The sequence below is a fragment of the Danio rerio genome, chromosome 25 (assembly GCF_052040795.2).
Source record: "Danio rerio strain M-AB ecotype USA chromosome 25, GRCz13ab, whole genome shotgun sequence".
NCBI lineage: Eukaryota > Metazoa > Chordata > Actinopteri > Cypriniformes > Danionidae > Danio > Danio rerio.
Window position 1 is genome coordinate 38,452,752 of NC_141045.1, and position 24,941 is coordinate 38,477,692.

Below are 24,941 nucleotides of genomic sequence, written 5' to 3' on the forward strand. Positions count from 1 at the left end.
GTCACTCCTATGAGACCCACCAATAGCAAACCACAGCTGTCCAATCAGTTCTCCATGAAGAATATAAAGCCCCGCCCATATTTGTTGTTGGTGGTGTTTATTGGAGTGTGGGCGGGATCAAACGGTCACTCCTATGAGACCCACCAATAGCAAACCACAACTGTCCAATCAGTTCTCCATGAAGAATATAAAGCCCCGCCCATATTTGTTGTTGGTGCTGTTTATTGGAGTGTGGGCGGGATCAAACGGTCACTCCTATGAGACCCACCAATAGCAAACCACAACCGTCCAATCAGTTCTCCATGAAGAAAATAAAGCCCCGCCCACATTTGTTGTTGGTGGTGTTTATTGGTGTGTGGGCGGGATCAGACTGTCACTCCTATGAGATTCACCAATAGCAAACCACAACCGTCCAATCAGTTCTCCATGAAGGATATAAAGCCCCGCCTACATTTGTTGTTGGTGCTGTTTATTGGAGTGTGGGCGGGATCAAACAGTCACTCCTATGAGATCCACCAATAGCAAACCACAACCGTCCAATCAGTTCTCCATGAAGAAAATAAAGCCCCGCCCACATTTGTTGTTTTTGACTTAAAAAACAAACAAAACTTAGCATTTTTTGCCAAATTAACAAATGTTGCTATTGTTTTTTAAATGTTTTAAGAGAAGACCTGGTCACTTCATTTTATGCTACAATTCTCACTGTTTACAACCCATTTTGGCCTCAATGAGATCCTCTTTTGTTTTTATTTGAGTTTAGGTGTTGGCTAGGATTAGGGATGTAGAATAATATTGCAGACTATGTGCTTAAGTACTAACAAACAATCAATATCTAAATAATAGACAGGTAATAAGCCACTTATAGTCAGAATGTGTACCTAAATGTGTTACTGAAGTCAGATTTTTTTCAAAGACATCACTCATTCATTCAGTTTTTTTCAGTTCAGTACCATTATTAATCAGGGGTCCAGCATATGTGTTACGCAGCGGATGCTCTTCCAGCTGCATCTAAGTACTAAGAAACACCCATAAACACTCATTCACACACACATACACTACTGCCAGTTTAGTTAATCAATTCCCCTATAGCGCATGTGTTTGGACTGTGAGGGAAACCGGAGCACCCAGATGAAACCCACAGCAACACGGGGAGAACATGCAAACTCCACACAGAAACAACAACTGACCCAGCCGAGGCTTGAACCAGCGGCCTTCTTGCCGATAGAGGACAGCGCTACCCACTGTGCCACCATGCCGCCTTAAAGACATCATATATATATATATACAATAATACAGCAATATTATTATAATTTAACAGAACTTTATATAATTTATTTGCATGTATATTTATTCATTTAACATTTAAAAGAGAGGGAAGATCTACAGGGAGACGAATTAGGGGTTATAATTCATTCCACCGGCATGGAACAGAAAATGCAAAGGTTTTGGAAAGCAATAAAATGTCATATATTGCTGTGATTTAAAGCTGAATTTACTGCATCATTGGCACATTACACATCTCTCTGACACACACACACACACACACACACACATGCATACACATAAAATAATGATAATTGTTATTATTATCATTTTCATCATGATTTACAGCCACAAGACACCCACGAAAATGCCATTCAGTGTATTCAACCATAGTTTACATGTCAAACATTTGTGCTAGGCGTAATTACAGGAATCATTTGACATATTAAAAGACTCTGGATATTTCAGGATCTCAGTGCAGCCTCAAATTATAGTCAATTATTTGTCATTTTAAATATGTATACCACTATGTTTTATTCATTTCTCAGCAAGAAGCTTTTAATCAGTTTAAATATAATAGAATTCAGTATGACTTTCAGATGTTTCTTTCATATGCTGTAATAAGCACAGGCCAAATAACATTGTTTAATATTTACATAAATAGATCTATTATTCATGCATTCATTTCCTTTGCAGCTTAGTCCCTTTATTAATCAGGGGTTGCCACAGCGGAATGAACCGCCAACTTATCCAGCATATGCTTTACACAGTGGATGCCCTTCCAGCAGCAACCCAACACTAGGAAACACCCATACACTCTTACATTCACACTCATACTCTACAGACAATTTAACTCAACCGATTCCACGATAGCGCATGTCTTTGGACTGTGAGGGAAACCGGAGCACCCGAAGGAAACCCACGCCAACACCAGGAGAACATGCAAACTCCACATAGAAATGCCAACTGGACCAGCCGAGGCTTGAACCAGCGACCTTTTTGCTGTGAGGAGATAGGACTACCCGCTGCACCACCGTGACGTCCCCAAAAATGAAATATTCCATACATATTTGGACATTTTATTTAACCATTTATTCATGTAAAACAAAGTAGTACTTGCGTTTAAAATACTTCCTACCAACTTTTATTGTACAATAGTAGTTTTGATATGTCACCTGAATGCTTATTCTTTCTCTCTCCTTATGTGAAGTAAAGAAATATAACAGTACATTTAACAGTAAAACAGTACCATGTGACAGTAACATATCCCATAATGTAAAGTTAAAATATGACAGTAAATATAACAGTAAAAAGCAGAACTATTGTAACGCCGGGGAGTGACACCAACAACAGAAGTTTGGATCCACGTGCAGGTTTATTGGAATTGTCAGGCAAGCAGTGGTCAATACCGGCAAACAGATGTATGAGGGCAATCCAGAGTCAAAGTCTAGGGATGGCTGACGTGAAACTGACGTTTCGACACAGTGTCGAGATCCCGAAGCACAAGTGTTTCGAAACACTGTACCGAAGCATGATCCGAAACACCCAGGTCACGTGACTAAAGTGTTTCGAAACACTTGGTCACGTGACAAAAGCGATTCAAAGCATCGATCATTTCAGAAGCGTTTCATGACCCGGAGAATCTGCATTTCACTGGCCATGATCATTATTAAGTCTCCGTCTTGTATGGCCTAGTGGACCGTGCGTGTGCACTATTGTACTGTATTTCAAATTTATTGTGGGTTCGAATCTCGACTATTACAAATACTCCAAAATCATGATTTTATGTATTTTAATCATGTTACTGTTTTATGGTGTAGATAGGATACAGCTGCGGATACACCATCAATTTAGCATCATTTTTGTAACACTGTAAAACAATAATTCATATTTTTACAGTACTTTGATGGGTTTAGGTTTTGGATAGACGTTAATAAAATACAATGGGAAATTTAATTAATAATATAAATAATTATTGTTAACTTCTGGCCACAACTGTATCTGATCTAGTAACAACCCTGTTATATGAACAAAATACAAATTTATTTGTAAATGTTTATTCGTATGTCAGAGCAATGTTGGAACAAAACGATACAAGAACAAAGCATTACCAACTGGTAGTAAATCATTTCAATACTTATGAGAATCTGGATTCGATACCATTATTCCCGCATGACAGTCACGTACTCTAACCGCTCGACTAAACCATCTGATGATTCAAGGCTACAAAGTGGGGTTTCATACATCAATGTGCTTAACTGTTCTTTGCTGAAGCTGTTTCAGTGAAATACAGATAAAATGACCACTAGGTGTCACCGTAGAGTGGTGTTTCGAAACGTTTCGAAGCTTCGACACATTTGCTTCGATAGTTTCAGTGTTTCACGAAGCCTCGCTTTGCCCACCACTATCAAAGTCAAAACAACAGGCAGTTGGTCAGAGGCAGGCAGCAAACAGCATTAAATAAATAAACAAGGCAAAGGATCAAAAACACGACAAAGACAGACAAAGGAAACGCATTGTAATGTCACTAACAGTAAACAAGACTCGGCAACATGTGTGTGGAACAAAGGGGTATAAATAGTCCAAACAATCATTGTGTGAGTAGCTTCAGCTGTGAGAGTGCAATCAGTGTTGATCTGGAACCGGTTGTGTGTGTGTGTGGCATGACTGGGTGTTGTAGTCAATAACATGGCAGATATGTAGTTCAATGAGTGTGAGTGTTTGTGTGTGAATGTTTACCAGCGACATCTGGTGGTTGTTCGCTAGTGAACATGACAACTATATAGTCTTTATTATATATTCTATACTACATTATATAGTCATTTATACCACAGGGCTGTTAAATGCTTGACTGTGATTTGGTAAAGAGATGGAAACAGTGTTGGGTGTTGATTTAAGATTAGGAGGACATGCTACATAACATAAGTCCATAAAATTATGAATTAATTTCATGTTGACTTCAATTTAGGGCTGAACAACATATCATTTGAGCACGGATTTTGCAATGTGTGTATCCACAATAGTTACAGCGCAGGATTAGATTATTTATTAAAGTTTAAAAGAAATATTACTATATGCAGTAGGTAGTGCTGTCGCCTCACAGCAAGAGGGTCGCTGGTTCGAACCTCGGCTCAGTTGGCGTTTCTGTGTGGAGTTTGATGTTCTCTCTGCCTCCGCTTGGGTTTCTTCCGGGTGTTCCAGTTTCCCCCACAGTCCAAAGACATGCGGTACAGGTGGAATTGGGTAGGCTAAATTGTCCGTAGTGTGTGAGTGTGTGTGTGGATGTTTCCCAGAGATGGGTTGCGGCTGGAAGGGCATCTGCTGCGTAAAAAAAGCTTGCTGGATAAGTTGGCGGTTCATTCCGCCAACATATTTAATAAAGGGACAAAGCCGACAAGAAATGTATTATTGTTTAAAATAATTTATACAATGATGAGCATGTTATGTTATGTTTGATTGTTCAATATTTGTATCTGAAAATACAAAATGTTAGATTGTATTTTTTTAATACAGTACAATATACAGTGTATCTGGAGAGTGTTGATGGTGCTTCACTTTTTTCACATGTTTTTCATATGTTACAGCCTTAAATTGATTGATTTCCTCAACATTCCACACACAATCCCCCATCATGACAATGTGAACAAAGAGTTTTTGAATTGTTGCAAATTTATTACAAATAAAAAGCTGTAAAATCACATGTACATCAGTATTCACAGCCTTTGCTCAATGCTTTGTAGATGCACCTTTGGCAGCGATTACAGCCTCAAGTCTTTTTGAATATGATGCCACAAGCTCTGCACACCTGTCTTTGGGAATTTTCCATTCTTCTTTGCAGTATCTCTCAAGCTCTATCAGGTTGGATGGGAGGCGACTGTGTCCAGCCATTTTCAGATCTCTCCAGTGATGTTCAATATGATTTAGGTCTGGGCTCTGGCTGGGCCACTCAAGGAGATTCACCGAGTTGTTGTGAAGCCGCTCCATTGATATTTTGGCGGTGTGCTTTGGGTCGTTGTCCTGCTGGAAGATGAACCGTCACCACAGTCAAGAGCACTATTGTGCAGGTCTTCATTCAGGATGTCTCTGTACATCGCTGCATTCATCTTTCCCTCTATCCTGACTAGTCTTCCAGTTCCTGCTGCTGAAACACATCCCCACAGCATGACGCTGCCTCCACCGTGCTTCACTGTAGGGATGCTGTTAGCCTGCTGATGAGCGCTGCCTGCTTTCCTCCAAACGTAACGCCTGGCGTTCACTCCAAACAGTTCAGTTTGAGTCTCATCAGAGCAGAGAGTTTAGTTTCTGATGCTCTGAGAGTCCTTCAGATGGCAAACTCCAGGCGGGGAGTGTCTTGCGTCTGGCCCCTCTACCATACAGATGCCTGATTGGTGGATTGCTGCACAGATGGTTGTCCTTCTGTAAGGTTCTCCTCTCTCCACAGAAGAAGGCTGGAGCTCAGACAGAGTGACCATCGGGTTATTAATCACCTCCCTGACTAAAGCCGTTCTCCCCCGATCACTCGCTCAGATTCTAGGAAGAGTCCTGGTGGTTAAACATCTCCCACTTACGGATGATGGAGGCCGCTGTGCTCATTGGAACTTTCAGAGCAGCAGAAATGTTTCTGTAAGCTTCCCCAGCCTTGTGCCTCCAGACAATCCTGTCTCGGAGGTCTACAGACAATTCCTTTGTCTTCATGCTTGGTTTGTGCTTTGACATGCACTGTCAACCCTGGGCCCTTATATAGACAGGTGTAGCCTTTTCAGATCATGTCAAATAAGCTGAACTGACCACAGGTGATCTCCAATGAAGCTGCTGAAACATCTCACGAATGTCCAGTGGAAACAGAATGTACCTGAGCTCAGTGTAGAGCTTCAGCCAATGTGATTTTACAGCTTTTTATTTTTAATAAATGTGCAACAATTTCAAAAACTCTATTTTCACATTTTCACATTATGGGGGATTGTGTGTAGAATGTTGAGGAAATCAATTTAATCCATTTTGGAATAAGGCTGTAATATAAACAAATGTGGCAAAAGTGAAGCGCCATCAATACTTCCCAGATGCACTGTATGTGTTTGCAGAATTATATGTAAATCTTAGTGTAAAATATACAGTAATTTCTACAATGTATCTTTTGCAATACAGTAACACACTGCATAACTGTCCTACAGTAAAATACAGTTCATATTACAGTTAAATACTGTCATTTCCAAAAATCGTTAATGTTTTGTAAAGCCTCCAGATCACCATGTGCATCTCCCCGGCCATCAGACAGAATGAAAGTTAGACTGTTTCTGTGTGTTTTCGGACAGCTGAGGCAGATCCGTCTCTCAGGACAGGCAGGAGTGCAGCTGGTCATGAAGTCACACGCGGTAAACTCCGTATAAAGGTGGAGGATTTTTCACAGTCGACAGAAGATGATGCTCTTTTTTTTTTAATTAGGCTTATTTTTAGCCTCAGTCTGACGGCAGGTATCGGCTCGTGTTTAGAGGAACGTCCCCGGGCAGATGAGCAGATGTTCTGAAATGGCATTATTACGCTTGTGATATGAATCGGCGAGACTACTGAGTGTGTGTGTGTGTTAATGACATGTATGCGAGACAAATGAGCCCGTAATCTCTCAAGAGCTCCACATTCATTATCTTCCGTGCGCTTTTGATTTCTTAATTTGCCGGATTAACAAAGCGGAGATGCGTTAAGGGTGTGCGATCCTCACAATGACATTATCTCATGTGTCTTTTGGGATGTTTTTTAATAATAATGCATATTTTACAGAGTGTGTGTGTGTGTGTGTTTCTCTTGCTGGATTAGCTCTGTCATGAATAAGTAAGTGTGACATTGTGTACGCCTGTCTTTAAGGATGAATAATTGAATCGCTGGCTCACATGATTCGTTCAGAAACAGGTTCATTCAGGAAGAGAACACCGCAGTGCTGTTCTGGGACACACACATGTTCTGCTCAAGGCTTTTATTAAAACTGTTTTCATTGGTGTCTGAAGTGTAGCTCATTCATTTATTTTATTTTTGGCTTAGTCCTTATATTAATCAGGGGATGAACCGCCAACTTATCCAGCATATGTTTTACGCAGCGGATGCCCTTCCAGCTGCAACCCATCACTGGGAAACACCCACACACACTCATTTAAAGTGCTACTCATTAAATATAAATGTCTTCTTTGTTGGACGATTGTATTAGGATCACGTTACGTTTTGAGCTCATGCTAATATTCAGGATGACAACGTTTGCTTGTGTGATTTACCCCAACGTTTTGGGATGTTCCATTTTGGGTGGAAATGAAAATCAGGTTGACGCCAAAACCCAATGTCACACCGACGTTAGTGTTCAACTGTCGGACAGACATTCGATTTTTGGTCACTTTCTAACACAACCTAAATCCAATCAAATATCAACGCCTGATGTTGCAGCTTGACGTTGTGTGGACGTTACCACTATGACGTCTATCAGACGTTGAATTTTGGTTGCCATACCTGATAAATAAATGTCAGTATTTGACATCAATATGACGATGGTTTAAGATGTTGGCTCGACATTGGATTTCGTCACTTTCCAACACAACCTAAAATCAACGTTATCTGACTCGTTATTGGACATCAAAGTCCTTAGAAACTGGCTAGACATTGAATTTTGGTCACCTGACATCACAACCTAAATTTAACCTAATAGTAACATCTTGTGCAGGGCCTACAGGGGGCGCTCAACCTGCAGTCTGTATGGGTCCTAACGCCCCAGTATAGTGAATGGGACTCTATATTGCTCAGGTCGTTAAAAATCCCAGGATGTTCTTCGATAACCCCGAAATCGTGACCAAAATTGCCCGCTGGCCTTTGTTCATCATCGCCTCCTAATCATCCCCATATCATAATTGTCGTGGTCTGGCGCAATATGGCTTGGTCATCCAGGTGGATGCTGCACACTGGTGGTGGATGAGGAGATTCCCCCATTGTGTAAAGTACTTTGAATGTCTAGAACAGGGGTGGCGAACCTGTTTGGCATGATGAGCCAAAAAAAAAACTTTATCACTGCAAAGAGCCACACAACAGATGTGCAAACAACAGTATATCTGTCACAATAACTTATACACCTAATTATATAACGCAATAGTTTTCATGTATTTAAATTAGCCTACCTCATTTTACTTGACTCAGTGGGACACCTGACATTCCTTGGTTTCCACAATCTTTTTCAGGTCTGGCTCGTATTCAGTTGTGGCTACTCGTAGTAACTCTTTCACATGTGTGTCAGTAAGAACAGAGCGATGCTTTGATTTCACTAGTTTCAGTGTAAAATCCCATTCAGATAAAATTGTTCTGCCCTCATCTTCGTATTTACGCTTAGCTGTACGCTTTCCTGACTCTGCCATGACGAATGATATTAACGAACTGCACGTCACTCGTGTTGCGCCCCAATCAAACGGGGCTTCAGTGTCAACCCTTGACTGAAGGCGTGTCTGAATGGAAGCGTCAGAAAATAAAATTCAGTCAGCAATAGGCCACTTTCTAGCAGGTGTATTTGCATACAGCGATCTGATTGGCTAACGCGTCCGTAAGCGCTTGAAAAGTTGAGCTACTCCCAGCTTCTGCAGCGAGCAACGTGAAGCCCCGTGTGAATGGGGCATTAGTCAATTGGTTATTATATGTTAAATCGCGCAAGAGGTTGAGCCGCACAAAAGCAGAAAGAGACGCAGAAGCCCCGTGTGAATGGGGCGTTAGTCAATTGGTTAATGTATGTTAAATCGCGCGAGAGGTTGAGCCGCACAAGAGCAGTAAAAGAGCCGCAAGCGGCTCGCGAGCCGCGGGTTCGCCACCCCTGGTCTAGAAAAACCCAATATGAATGTAAGGAATCATTATTATTATTATTATTATTATGATTATTATTATTATTATCCAACTATAATTCCCCTCTGATTTTGGGAATAGTTTACAGTTACTGTTGGGTTTAGGAGTAGGGAATTTGTATTGATTACATTTTCGAACAAAAATGGTGTTCCAGGATCAACATAGATGTTAATCCAGGATCATCGCATCGTACTTGGCGAAATCATGACATGCTCTAGTAATACATAAAAAGTTTACCGTTAAATACGGTATGTCGTAAACTCAAATCACAAATGTGCGACATTACATTTTCAGCAAACTGTTCTAACAATCTTATTGAAGTATGTTGCACATTTCTTTTTCCTGCTTTTCTTTGTGTGTAGTTTGCGTACTGTACACTCAGACGGTGGCCAACAGAGAGTGGCGAGAGGTAACGTATTGTCTGAATGAGCGTTTTCAGAGCTGTATTTTCATTCGTGCTGCTCACATGATGAGTGTTTGGTTGTTTAGTTTGGCAGGACAGAAGTCATCGATAACACGCTGAATCCAGACTTTGTGCACAAATTCATCCTGGATTACTTCTTTGAAGAGAGGCAGAATTTACGCTTTGATCTGTGAGTATCATCTGCACGCTAATGTGTTTGTTTTGGGGATTATGAAAAAGGTCTGATATAATAAAACAAATTATCATATAAAAATATTAAAAACATGAAACAAACGCAACCCAGACTCAATCTGAAAATGTAGCCCTATATACATATCTGGAGATCACGTATTATGTAGCCAGAGGTATAAACGGCTGCATTTTGTCTTTAAAACAAATGCTACAGGGCGGTATGAGACCGTTTCTTCTCCGAGCGAAGTTGTGAGAAGCAGAAAGCAGGTAAGACAAAAACAAAAGCCAAAAAAATTAAATAAACAAGTAAATAACAGAGTGAGAACATGGTAATATCTGAAAACGTGCTAAAAATCAGGCAGATTGCTTTTGAAAACACTATCGGTTGGGTTTAGCGAAGTGGGTGGGTCAATCGTTTTTTTGAAGACAATATCGGTTGGGTTAAGGGAAGTGGGTGGATCAATTGTGCTTTTGAAAACACTATTGGTTGGGTTTAAGGAAGAGGGTGAGCAGGTCAGTCGTGCTTTTGAAGACACTATCGGTTGGGTTAAGGACAGAGGGTGGGCAGGTCAATCGTGATTTTGAAGACACTATCGGTTGGGTTTAAGGAAGTGGGTGGGTCAATTGTGCTTTTGAAGACACTATGGGTTGGGTTTAAGGATAAGGGTGGGCAGGTCAATCATGCTTTTGAAGACACTATCGGTTGGGTTTAGGGAAAAGGGTAGGTCAATCTGTGCTTTTGAAGACACTATCAGTTGGGTTTAGGGAAAAGGGTAGGTCAATCGGTGCTTTTGAAGACACTATCAGTTATGTTTAAGGAAAGAGGAGGATGGGTCAGTCAGTCACTCATCAGCGCTCTCTGCTGGATTTACACGAGAAAAGCAGGTGCGAATTGACAGATACATGGCTCTCTTCCGAAATGTATATAGTGCTGTTTTCAGAATGAGCCTGGGTTGAACAAATGCATCAAAAAGTTTACTTGACTCTTCATCTTCACTTTAAAATATAGAGAGAGCATACTTTTCACTCAAAAATATATGAATTTTCAAATTGAAACATTATGAAGCAGAGGGACTCAAATATGCTGTTATGGTTGAACAAACTCCAATACACTTTTTTACACTTCACAAAAAATAATCTTTACATTCTTAATACACTTTATTTTGACTCTGCGTCACACAAAAGAAGAAAAATGTTCATTTTTAAACCCGTCTATCATAACATAGTGGTGTATGAGATCAGTGTCTGTTCGTTTGTTTTCTAAAAAAATAATCCATGCAGTTTAAAATCTGTCATTTTATGTGTCAATAATTAAAAACAGCGCACCTATTTACATATTTGATGAACTCCATCTTCAATTAGACATTTTCATGAAGTGCCGTTTTCCCAAGAAACATAGGAGACCTTTTAATGCAGTTGTGTATGATTTCACTCTCTCATACACACACACACACACACACACACACACACACACAGCCTGCAGGGTTTTGGCTTGCTTCCGCTCAGTGAAGCACATTTTATGCAGCAGTATCCCAGAAATTACATTTATGCATTATTCACCTCCGTCACACACACACACACACACATGCGCACGGTCAAACAAACACTGCATATCCTCCATTAGGGCATCCACACAGCTCCATACGTACAGTACATCACTATTACAAATCACCTGGAAACACACGCACACATTATACATGAGTGTTTAACGTCTACACATGGGCTGAATAGAACATCAATTACGTGTGTGTGTGTGTGTGGCTGGATGTGCAATCATCTCCCTGTCCTGATATCATTGTATTCAGGATGTGACATTTTGATGGATATGTCACATCCATCAGTGTGTTTGCTTGTATATATGTGTGTGTGTGTGTGTATGTGTGTGTGTGTGTGTGTGTGTGTGTTTTCACCTGACAGTTTTAGACCTGGTCCCGAGCTCTGGCTCTCCGTATATATAAATACTAACTTGAGAATCCTCTCTCTTCTGTTTGGTAACCATGGAGATTTCTAGTAGAAATTGTCAGATCTCCTTTTTTTGAGGGGAGATATGCTAATACTGCTCTAAAATGAATTACTATTTTTACCAAGTGGATGAAAAAAACATCGGAAAAAGTCCCTAGACCTACATCAGTGGAGAAACACGAGCCGTTATATGAAGACCTCAGTGGTTTTAGCAGGCAGCAATTACGCAGAGCACTAAGGAAACCATCCAGAATCCTTTACAACAATTAAGCAAAAATCCAAAAAGCCATTTAAAATCACTCGAAAACCATAAAGACTATATAGAAGACAATTACAACCACACGACAACATTCTAGCAAACAACTAGAAACCCTTTGCAACCATCTAGCAATGTCCTCGCAACTACCCAGAACAGATGTGCAGTATTCTAGCAACCATCTATAATCCCATCACAACCATTTAACAACATCTAAGCAATCTTGTAGAACAGCTTAGCAATCTTCATCCAACACCTTAACAACCATAAGAATTTAATTAATAATAATTTAAGAAATGCCCACCCACCATCTATTATTATTTGTGACCATCTAGCAACATCCTAGCAAAGTCTTAGCAACCATCTAGATCCCATCTTCAACCATCCAGGACTAACCTAAGAACCATCTAGAATCTTATTGCAACCATTAATTAACATCCTAGCGACCACATAGGACCTGTTTACATATTTCCATATAGCAAAAGCCTGGCAACCATCTAAAACCCCTTTGGCAGCAACCTAACAACCATCTATTATCTCAAAGCAGTTTTTTAGCAATTTACTAGCAACCGTCAAGAACCCCTGTGCAACCATTAATCAACATCCTATCAACCATATAGCACCTGTTTACAATAGTGTTGCAAAATCCTTTCTAGAACCATTTATAACCATTTAGCAACGTCCAACAACTATCTACAACCCCTTCACAGACATTAAGAAACAACCTGACAACCATTGATAATCAGAAAGAAGTCATTTAGCAACATCCTAGCAACCATCTTAAACCGAATCACAACATTCAAGCAACATTCTAGTAGAAACCATATAGAACTTGTTCACAATCATCTAGCGAAATCCTAGCAACCATCTAGAATTATTTGTGTGCATCTAGCAACATGCTAGCAACAATCTACCAAATCTCAACAACCATCTAGATCCTCTCTTCAACCATCCAGTAATAAACTAAGAACCATCTCGAATCTGCCCGCAACCATTAATCAACACCCTAGCGACCAGATAGAACCTGTTTGCATATTTACCTATAGCAAAAGCCTAGCAACCATCCAGAACCGCTTTTGCAGCAATTTAGCAGCCACTCAACAGCCATTTATAATCGCAATGCAGTCATTTAGCAATGCCCTAGCAACCATCAAGAACCCCACTGCAACCATTAAACAACATCCTAGCAACCACATAGAACCTGTGTACAATAATTTAGTAAAAGCCTAGCAACCATCTAGATTTTAGAACCCCTTTTCAGTCATTTATCAGCAACCTAACAACCATCTGTATTCCCAAAGTAGTCATTTAGCAATGTGCTAGCATCCATTCAGAATCCCACTGCAACCATTAATCAACATCCAAGCAACCATATAGAACCTGTTTTCAATAATTTAGTAAAAGCCTAGCAACCATCTAGATTCCACAACCCCTTTTCAGCCATTTATCAGCAACCTAACAACCATCTATAATTGCAAAGAAGTAATTTAGCAATGCCCTAGCAACCATCCATAACTGCGACCATTAATCAGCATTCTAGCAACCAGATAAAACTTGTTTACAATCATTTAGTAAAAGCCTAGCAACCATCTAGAATCTGCAAAGCCTTTCAGCCATTTAGCAGCAACCTAACAACCATCTATAATAGCAAACCAGTCATTTAGCAACATCCTAGCAACCATCTTAGACTCATTCGCATCAATCGTCTGCATGACTAATATAATGTTGATGTTGTTTTCGTGTGTTTACATAAATTTATACGAGCACTGTAATTACAAAGTATAGTTTCATGGCAACTGGCAACCACAGGAGGCTAATATATATGCTTTTCTGTTGACATTAGTACAGAGCAGTGCACTGCGCTTTTTACAACCCGGGCTCATTGTGGAAACGTAGCCCCGCGGACGTTTCTGCGGACCGCGATTTACGTCCCGGGAGGTACGTATTCGAGCGTTTTTTTGTTTTCGCGGATCCGAACGCCTCCCGTTCTCGCGCGAAAAGCCGCCGGATCGAAAAAAAAAAAAAAAAGCAAAAGCCCTCGTCTTCGATTTCAACCGCGTTTTCGGATCCCGCCGCGTTCTCGCCCTTATTTTCCGGATTCCGTTTTTCGTCTTACCTGATTTCCGGAACCCGCTGTTCCCCGGACTAGATCCCGGTCGTCGTCCACCGCGGCCGGCTCCGGCTCCTCCTCCTCCGGGGCTTCCGCTCTGCCGACGCAACGCTATGAGCTAGGCGGACAAACTGATTGCGTCGGGAAAGCCCTCCACTCGGAGGCGAGCTGTCGGCCGGCGAGCGCGAAGAGGAGGGGCGGAGCGGCGCCACACCGCCCCGCAGCGTTCGCTCGAAAAAAACCAAACGCGGCCTTTACGTACCTCCGGCCACGTAAATCGCGGTCTCCAGAAACGTCCGCGGGGCTACGTTTCCAGAATGAGCTTGGGTTGGCTTTTTATGTTAGTAGACGACCACTTTATGAATGCTCTTCATGCTGGAGTGCGTGACATCAGGTTTTCAGTTCATTCATATGTAAATTTAGCATCAACACTCACGCACTTCCGTGTGAATGAATTGAAAACGCAGCATCCGCAGATTTCGAAACCTGCGCTAGTGACAACATGATGACCTGTGCGTGTGTAGTAGTGCTGTCCCATATATTACTTAAGATAAGCGATATATAATTGTTCGCTATATACCCATGATTCTCCCTACAATAAAACAATGTGACTAATTGTGATAATAACGATAAAACGTATAATTGTTTATTACAATGTGAAACTCCCGATTCATTTTTCAGATCCGACATGGTTTAATATCGTAGTATGAAGAATCAATAATAGTATTTATAGTATTCTATACCGTACATTTACGCGATAAAGGTTAGGTCAATTAGCATTGCATTATAAATATATTTTATGCCTAAAAAATACCCAGAAGAACTCAAAGAACACAAATAATGTAGATAATGCCGCCACAAAGCAACTTTTTCACCAATGTATATGTGGAGAATGGAGATGTGCGAGAGCGCCATCTAGTGCACAGTATGAATGAAGCAGAAATAACATTAAAATATGAAAAACTTATATGAAAATTAATACTTTTCTCGAAAGATGCAGGACTTTTTTTTGACACTCAGTCGATACTTATTAATTATCGCCAATAATATCGCCATAAATACCTAAAAAATATCGTAATATAATTCTAAGTCCAAATCTAATAATTCTAAAGAGGTATAAAATAGAACTGGGATTGGGCCTTAGTATCTACTCATATTCAAGCATTCGATTTGTCTTTTAATTAATATAAAAAACATAACAAACAAGTAATAATCGCTTAGCAAACACTAGCAGAAGAAGGTGTCAGGATAGAAGAAGGAACTGTAAGATCAAGAAACTGCACGCTTTACCTCTAAGTCATGTTGTATTCTGCGCTGCGCTGCGCTTACTCTAGGAGCTAAAATAAGTCGCCTCCTCTGTTTACTTCTGAATGAACACGCGCCCGCGGCTTGAACCGAGCCTCGGTGGGTGGCACCAACCTACATGTTTGAAGAAAAATCTGTCATGTTGGGATACATGTTATTTTCCTCTCAGCGTGAATCTACACTCTTGGCTGCCTCTCTGTTCTGTGTTTTTGCCTGCGCGTCTCTTTCTTCCTCCTGCTGTAGGAAACGAGCAGCGTCAGCACGGATATTTCCAGCTTCTACCTGACCAAACATTCATGCTCAAATCTCCTCAGGAATAAGAGCACTAACTTTATTCCATCAATCCATAATATAGCATGCTCACGGTGTACAGTCTGCAGAGCTTTGATTTAGGCTCCTAGTATGTATCAAGGCGACTACTGCAAAAAATAAAGCGTTAAAAAATGTGCTGTTAAATGATTAATCGCATGCAAAATGTTGGATATTCACAGTGGGGAAAAAACACTGACGGCCACTTTATTAGGTACACCTGTCTAACTGCTCGTTAATGCAAAATTATAATCAGCCAATCACATGGCAGCATTTAGGTATGTAGACATGGTCGAGACGATCTGCTGCAGTTCAAAGCGAGCACCAGAATGGGAAAGAAAGAGGATTTAAGTGACTTTGAACGTGGCATGGTTTTTAGTGCCAGACGGGCTGCTCTGAGTATTCCAGAAACTGCTGATCTACTGGGATTTTCACCCACAACCATCTCTAGGGTTTACAGAGAATGGTCCAACAAAGATGGTCCAGTGAGCGGCAGTTCTGTGGGCGCGAATGCCTTGTTGATGCCAGAGGTCAGAGGAGAATGGCCAGACTGGTTCCAGCTGATATAAAGGCAACAGTAACTCAAATAACCAACCGAGGTCTGCAGAAGAGCATCTCTGAACACACAACACGACCAACCTTGAGGCGGATGGGCTACAGCAGCAGAAGAGCACACCGGGTGCCGCTCCTGTCAGCTAAGAACAGGAAACTGAGGCTACAATTCACACAGACTCACCAAAACTGGACAATAGAAGATTGGAGAAACGTTGCTGCTCTGATGAGTCTCCATTTCTGCTGACACATTGGGATGCTCGGGTCAGAATTTGGCCTCAACAACATGAAAGCATGGATCCATCCTGCCTTGTATCAGCGGTTCAGGCTGGTGGTGGTGGTGTAATGGTGTGGGGGAGATTTTCACACTTTGGGTTCATTAGTACCAATTGAGCATCGTGTCAACGCCACAGCCTACCTGAGTATTGCTGCTGACCATGTCTATCACTTATGAGCACAGTGTCTCCATCTTCTGATGGCTACTTCCAGCAGGATAACGCACCATGTCATACAGCGTGAATCATCTCAGACTGGTTTCTTGAACACGACAATGAGTTCACTGTACTCAAATGGCCTTCACAGTCCCCAGAACTCAATCCAATTGAGCACCTTTGGGATGTGGTGGAACGGGAGATTGGCATCATGGATGTGCAGCCGACAAATCTGCAGCAAATGCGTGATGCTATCATGTCAATATAGAGCAATATCTCTGAGGAATATTTCCAGTAGCTTGTTGAATCTATGCCATGAAGGATTAAGGCAGTTCTTTAGGCAAAAGTGTCCAACCCGGTACTAGTAAGGTGTACCTAATAAAGTGGCCGGTGCACAATATTTTGTTATTTTGGATGTGATTAATTGTTTTGCAGCATTTAAAAACAAACCCAGGTATGATGGAGTTGTAAGTTTTTAAATTTTAGTGAACTCTTTTCTGTTTGGTGGCACATCTCACCAATCGATTGATTAACTTTTCTCCTCTTGTATTTCCAGGTACGACCTTGACTCGAAGAGTGAAAACCTGTCCAAACATGTGAGTGTGTTCTTGTACATTTGTGTGTGCGCGAGCTGAGCTGCAGGACTCGTGCGGTGTGTGTTTTATTTATGTGCGTGGCCCCGGCCGGCTCCTGCCTTGACCCTCATCATGGGGATTTTATCCTGATTTATCCAAGCGTTTTGTGAGGTCTGAAGCGCGGGTCACTGTGTATCCCAGAATGCACCTGTGGGATTGGCGCTCAGAGATGCCGAGCACACACACTCTCTCAGGAGAACGTCTGCTTATTTTTTTAGTCTTGCTTTTCCATCTGCAAACCGTTCTGTCACCATTTTATTCAGGTTTATCTAGATTTAAAGAGGATTCCTGTGCGTACACTGCAAAAAATGCCTTTCTTGCTTAGATTTTTTGTCTTGTTTCTTGTCTAAATATCTAAAATTTCTTATATCAAGAGGCATTTTCTAGACAAGCAAAACATATTGTCTTGTTTTGAGAAATAATATGCCAATATTAAGTGAGTTTTTCCTTTAAACAAGCTAAATAATCTGCCAATGGGGTAAGCAAATTAATCTTGTTTTTTCTTTTGACGTGAGATTATTTTGCTTAGAGTCCTGTGGAAAAAGTGGCTGACAGGTGGTCATTTGTGTGCAACTCATCTTCATTGATTTAAGGTTTGGTTATGGGTAAAACAAAGAGCATGCGGGTCAGGTAGTTGACACATTTGTTATGAATTAATTAATTATTCATTGTAATTCACAGTAATTCACTGCCGCCTACGACGACGATGATGCTATCGCCCATCGCAATGTTGTACATTAGATATCATACGATGCCTAATTGGTCAACATCGCCCATCCCTGGTTCATACAGATTTAAATGATCAATACGAATGTTTAATTGCTTGTTTGAAATGTGAAATGTGGATGGAGAGAATGAGACTTTAACCCGAGCCTGATTTGATCTTCATTTATTGCATGTTCTTGATTAGGAATTTGCTAATGTGAAAGGAATATATATTTAAAGTAGCGCTGTCAAAATTAACGCGTTAACGCATGCGATTAATTTTAAATAATTAAATAATTTTAAATAATTAATTAATTATTAATTAATTAAATAATGTAAATAATTTTAATAATTAAAAATAATTTTAAATAATTTTAAAAAATAGCGCAATTAACGCAGCTCAGGTTTTTTTACTTCCTGTTGTGGTGGACGTGTGTTCAGCATGCAAGAAATGTGGATAAGACCAAGGAAGCACTTTTTGAAGGCAAGTTCCAGTATAAAACAATTAGTTGCATCACAAGTTATCCAGAGTTTCATGCAATTTCGGGTGTTTCATTTTTAACTTTCGACTTCTGTTGTAAGTTGATACCGCATGGCGAACCGAAAGAAAATCCTCCGCATTTCGTGACTCGGTGTTCCTTTAGGGTAAGGTTCCTTTTAAGGCTACACGGTAGAATTTTAGTATAATCTTAATCATATTAAAATCGGAGTATTGGTGTCTTATGTAAATGTACTCAGAACGTCTGGTGAAGTTGCGAGCTGTCAAAGACAGGGCATTACTCTGCCTTTCAGCATGCGCCCTCCAAGTTTAGCGTGTTTCCTCATTAAACGCAACGAAAGCGTCTGCTTCGCGTTGTTGTGTCAGAATCCTTGTGAAATACAGTAATACTTTAGGACGCTTAGTTTAAGCAAATTTGATGAACGTGATCATACAAAACAATAATATTTTGAATTTAAATATTTTTTGTCTTGCGTTTACATTAATTTTACATTTAAATAGCCAAAATTACAAGTTTCAGTATTTTAAATGGGATTAATCGCGATTAATTTTTTTAAAAAGGTGCCATTAATTAGTTAATTTTTTTTAATCGATTGACAGCACTAATTTAAAGTATTAGAGTTACATTAGCTGTAAATATATTAGCAGACTTGTCATCATAAATAATAATCTATTTTGATTTCAAGAATGTGAACTGAGATATTTATCATGAGACGCATTTACTTGTGCTGAAATGGCCAGAAATGATGAAGCGTAAATAATGTGTGTGTGTGTGTGTGTGTGTGTGTGTGTGTGTGTGTGTGTGTGTGTGTGTGTGTGTGCAGGATTTCCTGGGTCAGATGTACTGTACTCTGGGCGAGGTGGTCGGGTCCCCAGGCAGTCGCATGGAAAGATCACTCATGTAAGTTATTTTAGATTTCAGCTCCACACGCTTCTGAAGCACAGCGTTTCAGTGTGGAAAATGGGAAATATTTTAAAGTGAAACAACACATTCTGAGCTCTACTTATTATTACTATCTGCCGGTAGACATCACGATGCTGAGCCGGCATTGCAATCCTCCACCCCGACCCCATCGCTGCAGCTACCCGCTCACTAAAAACACACACTGAGGCCTCGTTTACACTAATACAGCTTAGTTTTAAAATTATATCTAGAACGGAAACGATCCACGTCCACACTGGCGTCTCACCTAGCATTTCTGAACATCCCTCCATCTACACTGTACTGCTGTAAACGCACATCACATGACCCACACACACTCTGTCATGCGCTTCAGCAGTGCATGCGCTCGTCTGAGCTCCAGCAGTCAGCGGGTGCTTTGAGCACAAACCCCCAGAGAGCAGTGCATATCAGACAGTTTATCTAGGATGTACCGCTGGATGGCGTCTAAATATAGTTGTTAAAGGTGATACCGTAAAACAGTTGAAACGGTAAGCTACAAATAATTAATCCAATATTAAATAAACATTCACAAATAAATAATTCAGCTCCGCCTACAACGACGATACCATCGTCCATTGTGATGTCACATTAGACATCGTACAATGCCAAATTGGCCGACATCGCCCAACCCTATTATAAAGTTGAAATATGATGGAAGTAAATGACTCAAAGGGTTGTCGAACATCAGTAAAGAACCACTGAGAGACTTTTTTTTCCAATTTAATGCAAGAAAAGGCTTATTTTAGCCATATATTAAACGAAGGAGATGCCGTGTGTTTTCCGTTTGAGAGGATGAGACATCGTGCTCATAAAGTTAATAATAGCGGACTGGGTTTGAAACATTAGCATCTGCTGCCAACACACAAATGTCCAAAAGTGGATCAGGATGAAGTGTTTGTTTAAAAAATGTGTTTATATTATAATTATATTAACACGCAGTTCATCTGTGTTTGATAGATGAACCAGTGTTGGAGCAGTTCATGAGCAGTTAAAGGGTTAGCTCACACTGCATGAAGATTATTTTCATGTGTCGTTTCAAACCCGTCAGATTTATACAATGGCGTATTATTATCACATTAAAAATAACAATTTATGTAAGGTTAATAGATTAATGTTGTAATATTTAGAGAATAAAGTCGAAATTATAAGTTGAAAATTGCATGTATAAAGTAGGTTTGGGTTGATTGATGATGCTAATGCGTACGCCGATGACCGATAGACATGACGATACTGAGCCGGCATCGCAATCCTTCGCCCTGCACCTGTTGCAGCAGCAACCCACTTGCGAAAAACACACTGAGGCCCCGTTTACACTAATACATCTTAGTTTTAAAATGACATTTTAGAACAAAAATGATCCACTGAGAGACTTTTTTTTTCCAATTTAATGCAAGAAAAGGCTTATTTTAGCCATATATTAAAAGAAGGAGATGCCGTGTGTTTTCCGTTTGAGAGGACGAGACATCGTGCTCATAAAGCGGACTGGGTTTGAAACATTAGCATCTGCTGCCAACACACAAATGTCCAAAAGTGGATCAGGATGAAGTGTTTGTTTTAAAAATGTGCTTAGATTATAATTATGATAACAGGCAGTTCATCTGTGTTTGATATACTGTATGAACCAGTGTTGGAGCAGTTCATGAGCAGTTAAAGGGTTAGCTGACACTGCATGAGCATTATTTTCATGTGTCGTTTCAAACCCGTCAGATTTATACAATGGCGTATTATTATCACATTAAAAATAACAATTTATGTAAGGTTAATAGATTAATGTTGTAATATTTAGAGAATAAAGTCGAAATTATAAGTTGAAAATTGCATGTATAAAGTAGGTTTGGGTTGATTGATGATGCTAATGCGTACGCCGATGACCGATAGACATGACGATACTGAGCCGGCATCGCAATCCTTCGCCCTGCACCTGTTGCAGCAGCAACCCACTTGCGAAAAACACACTGAGGCCCCGTTTACACTAATACATCTTAGTTTTAAAATGACATTTTAGAACAAAAATGATCCACTGAGAGACTTTTTTTTTCCAATTTAATGCAAGAAAAGGCTTATTTTAGCCATATATTAAAAGAAGGAGATGCCGTGTGTTTTCCGTTTGAGAGGACGAGACATCGTGCTCATAAAGCGGACTGGGTTTGAAACATTAGCATCTGCTGCCAACACACAAATGTCCAAAAGTGGATCAGGATGAAGTGTTTGTTTTAAAAATGTGTTTATATTATAAATATAATAACACACAGTTCATCTGTGTTTTATATACTGTATGAACCAATGTTGGAGCAGTTCATGAGCAGTTAAAGGGTTAGCTCACACTGCATGAGCATTATTTTCATGTGTCGTTTCAAACCCGTCAGATTTATACAATGGCGTATTATTATCACATTAAAAATAACAATTTATGTAAAGTTAATAGATTAATGTTGTAATATTTAGAGAATAAAGTCAAAATTCTAGGTTGAAAATCGCATGTTTAAAGTAGGTTTGGGTTGATTGATGATGCTAATGCGTACGCCGATGGCCGATAGACATAACGATACTGAGCCGGCATTGCAATCCTTCGCCAGCTCACACTGCATGAAAATTATTTTCTTGTGTCGTTTCAAACCCGTCAGATTTATACAATGGCAAATTATTATCACATTAAAAATACCAATATATATAAATAAGGTTAATAGATTAATGTTGTAATATTTAGAGAATAAAGTCGAAATTATAAAAAATAAAGTTGAAAATTGCAAGTATAAAGTAGGTTTGGGTTGATAGATGATGCTATCGTCCATCGCCGATGGCCGATAGACCACACAATACTGAGCCGGCATCGCAATCCTTCTAAGATTTAAAGTGAAAATAGGTCATTTATTGTCATCAAATACAGAATAATTATTAATCTAAATATGTTGTGCAAGGTTTTGGGGCATATTTACATTCACATTTATTGAAGGATTTTCATGGGATGCTTCCAAATGTTGGAGGATTCGTGTTCGCTCACTATTATATACTTTGTTTAATTTTTTTAGCTCTTACTGTTGATTAAACTGGTAATGTGAATCATTGCATCAGTCCTGCGGTGCGACGCCCACACCAAACACTGATCTTCAGCTTTAATGAGCATTAAATAAGCTTTTCTCATTTGACTGGAGCTGACTGCGTCTAAATCGCTCAATAATATCCAAATCAAAGTGGCATATTTTTAATTGTATTCCAATTATTGTTATTATGTCTCAAAATAATTGCAATACTGCATTGAATATCCGATTTAGATGAATAGACGATTTAAAATTAAATCGAGACAATAATAGCAGCCGTTATACATGCAACATTATTCAGTATATGTTCCACATGCAAATGCATTCCATTGTCAAGTCCTTTTCTCGGAGTTCTGTTTATGTTTGGCTGTATATATAATGTCTGTGTGTGTATGTATGGATGCACTGCTGACACATTGAGCGGTAATATGGAGTGATGAGTGTTATGTAAGCAGAGCCGCTACTCTCATTCATTCGCTCAGAGCTCGCTCAACATACATCTATTCATGCGCTGCAGTCGCAAATTATACATTTAGAAGCATTTAAGGCCATAAGCTACAGCGAATCGCTCATGCAACTTTCATTCGTGATCATTTCTGACACGCAGTTCATCTCTGTTTGCTATATGAACCAATGTTGAAGTAATTCACAAGCAGTTAAAGGGTTAGTTCGCCCTGAATGAACATTATTACATGTGTATTAAATGTGTATTGTGTGTGTGTGTGTGTTTGTGTGTGTGTGTGTGTGTATATAAATATATACACACACACACACACATACATACATATATATATATATATATATGTATATAAGATTATTGTCATAATATTTTGAGAATAAAGTTGAAATTATAAAAATAAAGTAGAAAATTGCAAGAATAAAGATGAAAAATGATGAGAATAAATGACTTGTTGGTCCATAGCAGGGCTTGTTGGAGAAAGTAAGACTAGTTGGGCCATAGTAGGACATGTTGGACCATGGTAAGACTTGTTGGGCTATAGTAGGGCTAGTTGGGCCATAGTTGGGCAAGTTGGGCCATAGCAGGCTAGTTGGGCCATGGTAAGACTTGTTGGGCCATTGTAGGGCTAGTTGGGCCATAGTAGGGCAAGTTGGGCCATTGCAGGCTAGTTGGGCCATAGTAAGACTTGTTGGGCCATAGTAGGGCTAGTTGGGCCATAGCAGGGCTAGTTGGGCCATAGCGGGGATAGTTGGGCCATAGTAGGGCTAGTTGGGCCATAGCATGGCTAGGTGGGCCATAGTTGTGCTAGTTGTTTTATAGTCATTTAAGAGCTGCATAATAAAAGTGTTTGTTGTGGCATAATATAGCTGGCTTTGTTAAAATAATGCTAGCTGCATCATTGTAGGGTTAACTGTGCCATAGTAGTGCTAGTTTGCCATTGTAGTTGTCTACAGTAATGCTAGTTAAATCAGAGCAATGCTATCTGTGTCATAGTAGTGTGCCAACTGTGTCAGAGTGGTACTACACAGTATTTAAACCAAACCCTGATGAAAAATCCAGCTTAAATCCGGGCCTAGGCTGGTTGGCTGGTTTTAGCTGGTCAGGCTGGAAAATGACCAGATAAATCCAGCTAAAACCAGCTTGACCAGCCTGGTTTAAGCTGGACATAGCTGGTTTTGGCTGGGCTCCCATCCTGGCTAGGTTGGTCAAGCTGGTTTAACTGGTCATCTCCCAGCCTGACCAGCTAAGATCAGGCTGGAAATGGCTGGAAACCAGTCTGGAAGTGGCCAAAACCCCTCTAAAACCAGCCTGGTCGACCAGCTAAAACCAGCCAACCAGCCTAGGCTGGTTTAAGCTGTTTTTTCGGTAGGGAATGAATGCTAGTTGGGTCATAGAAATGCATCTTAGTTGTGCTTGTTGCATAACAGTATTGTTAGTCGTGTCATAGTACTACCCTGTGGTTTTGACATAATAGTGCTAGTAGTGTCATAGTAATGCTAGCTGCTTCAAAGTAATGCTAGCTGTGCTCATATTTCAGCGCTTGGCTATTTGACAAGCTGTAAACAGTGTAATAATGATTGATTTAACATTACACTGTAATATCTACTGCATCCCTGCTGACAGGGAATGTCTCTAAGCCAAACATGAGCTGTATCAGATTAATTAAAAAAGTAGCTTGATTGCAGTTTGAACTGATTAGCTTGTAGCTTCGAGCTAGCTCGTGGTCTTCTCCCTCATCTCTCTCTTTTATATTTCATTGTAAGTAATTCCTGATAGACGGCTGCCCATTTCAGGTTAATTTAAGAGAGTGCCTCAGAGGACATCTGTAGATTCAGAGCAGATTAAAGGCATGTCTTCAGTTAGCATAGACCTGCTTCTCCAACCTTTATAGCATAACCCAGAGCTACTTAGCGGAATTGAAACAAGCACTCAAGGCGACACATAAGTAAGGCAGAAGTTTGTTCTCTCATCAAATCATCTTCAGAAATCTTTCAGCGCTCGTCTTTGTCGGGCTGATGTTG

The 24,941-nt window shown here is 40.1% G+C and overlaps 2 protein-coding genes across 3 annotated transcripts in view; both read left to right on the forward strand.

The window, feature by feature from the left end:
* Positions 1-24,941, forward strand: part of ano5a (anoctamin 5a) — an 805,725-nt gene that overhangs the window by 622,685 nt on the left and 158,099 nt on the right. The window lies entirely within an intron of this gene.
* Positions 1-24,941, forward strand: part of cpne8 (copine VIII) — a 100,015-nt gene that overhangs the window by 29,830 nt on the left and 45,244 nt on the right. For both annotated transcript variants that reach the window (XM_087312644.1, XM_087312645.1), the window contains 4 exons: positions 9,483-9,529; positions 9,610-9,713; positions 17,197-17,236; positions 19,304-19,380. In XM_087312644.1, coding sequence (XP_087168770.1) covers positions 9,483-9,529; positions 9,610-9,713; positions 17,197-17,236; positions 19,304-19,380 — 268 coding nt within the window. The remainder of the gene's footprint in view (positions 1-9,482; positions 9,530-9,609; positions 9,714-17,196; positions 17,237-19,303; positions 19,381-24,941) is intronic.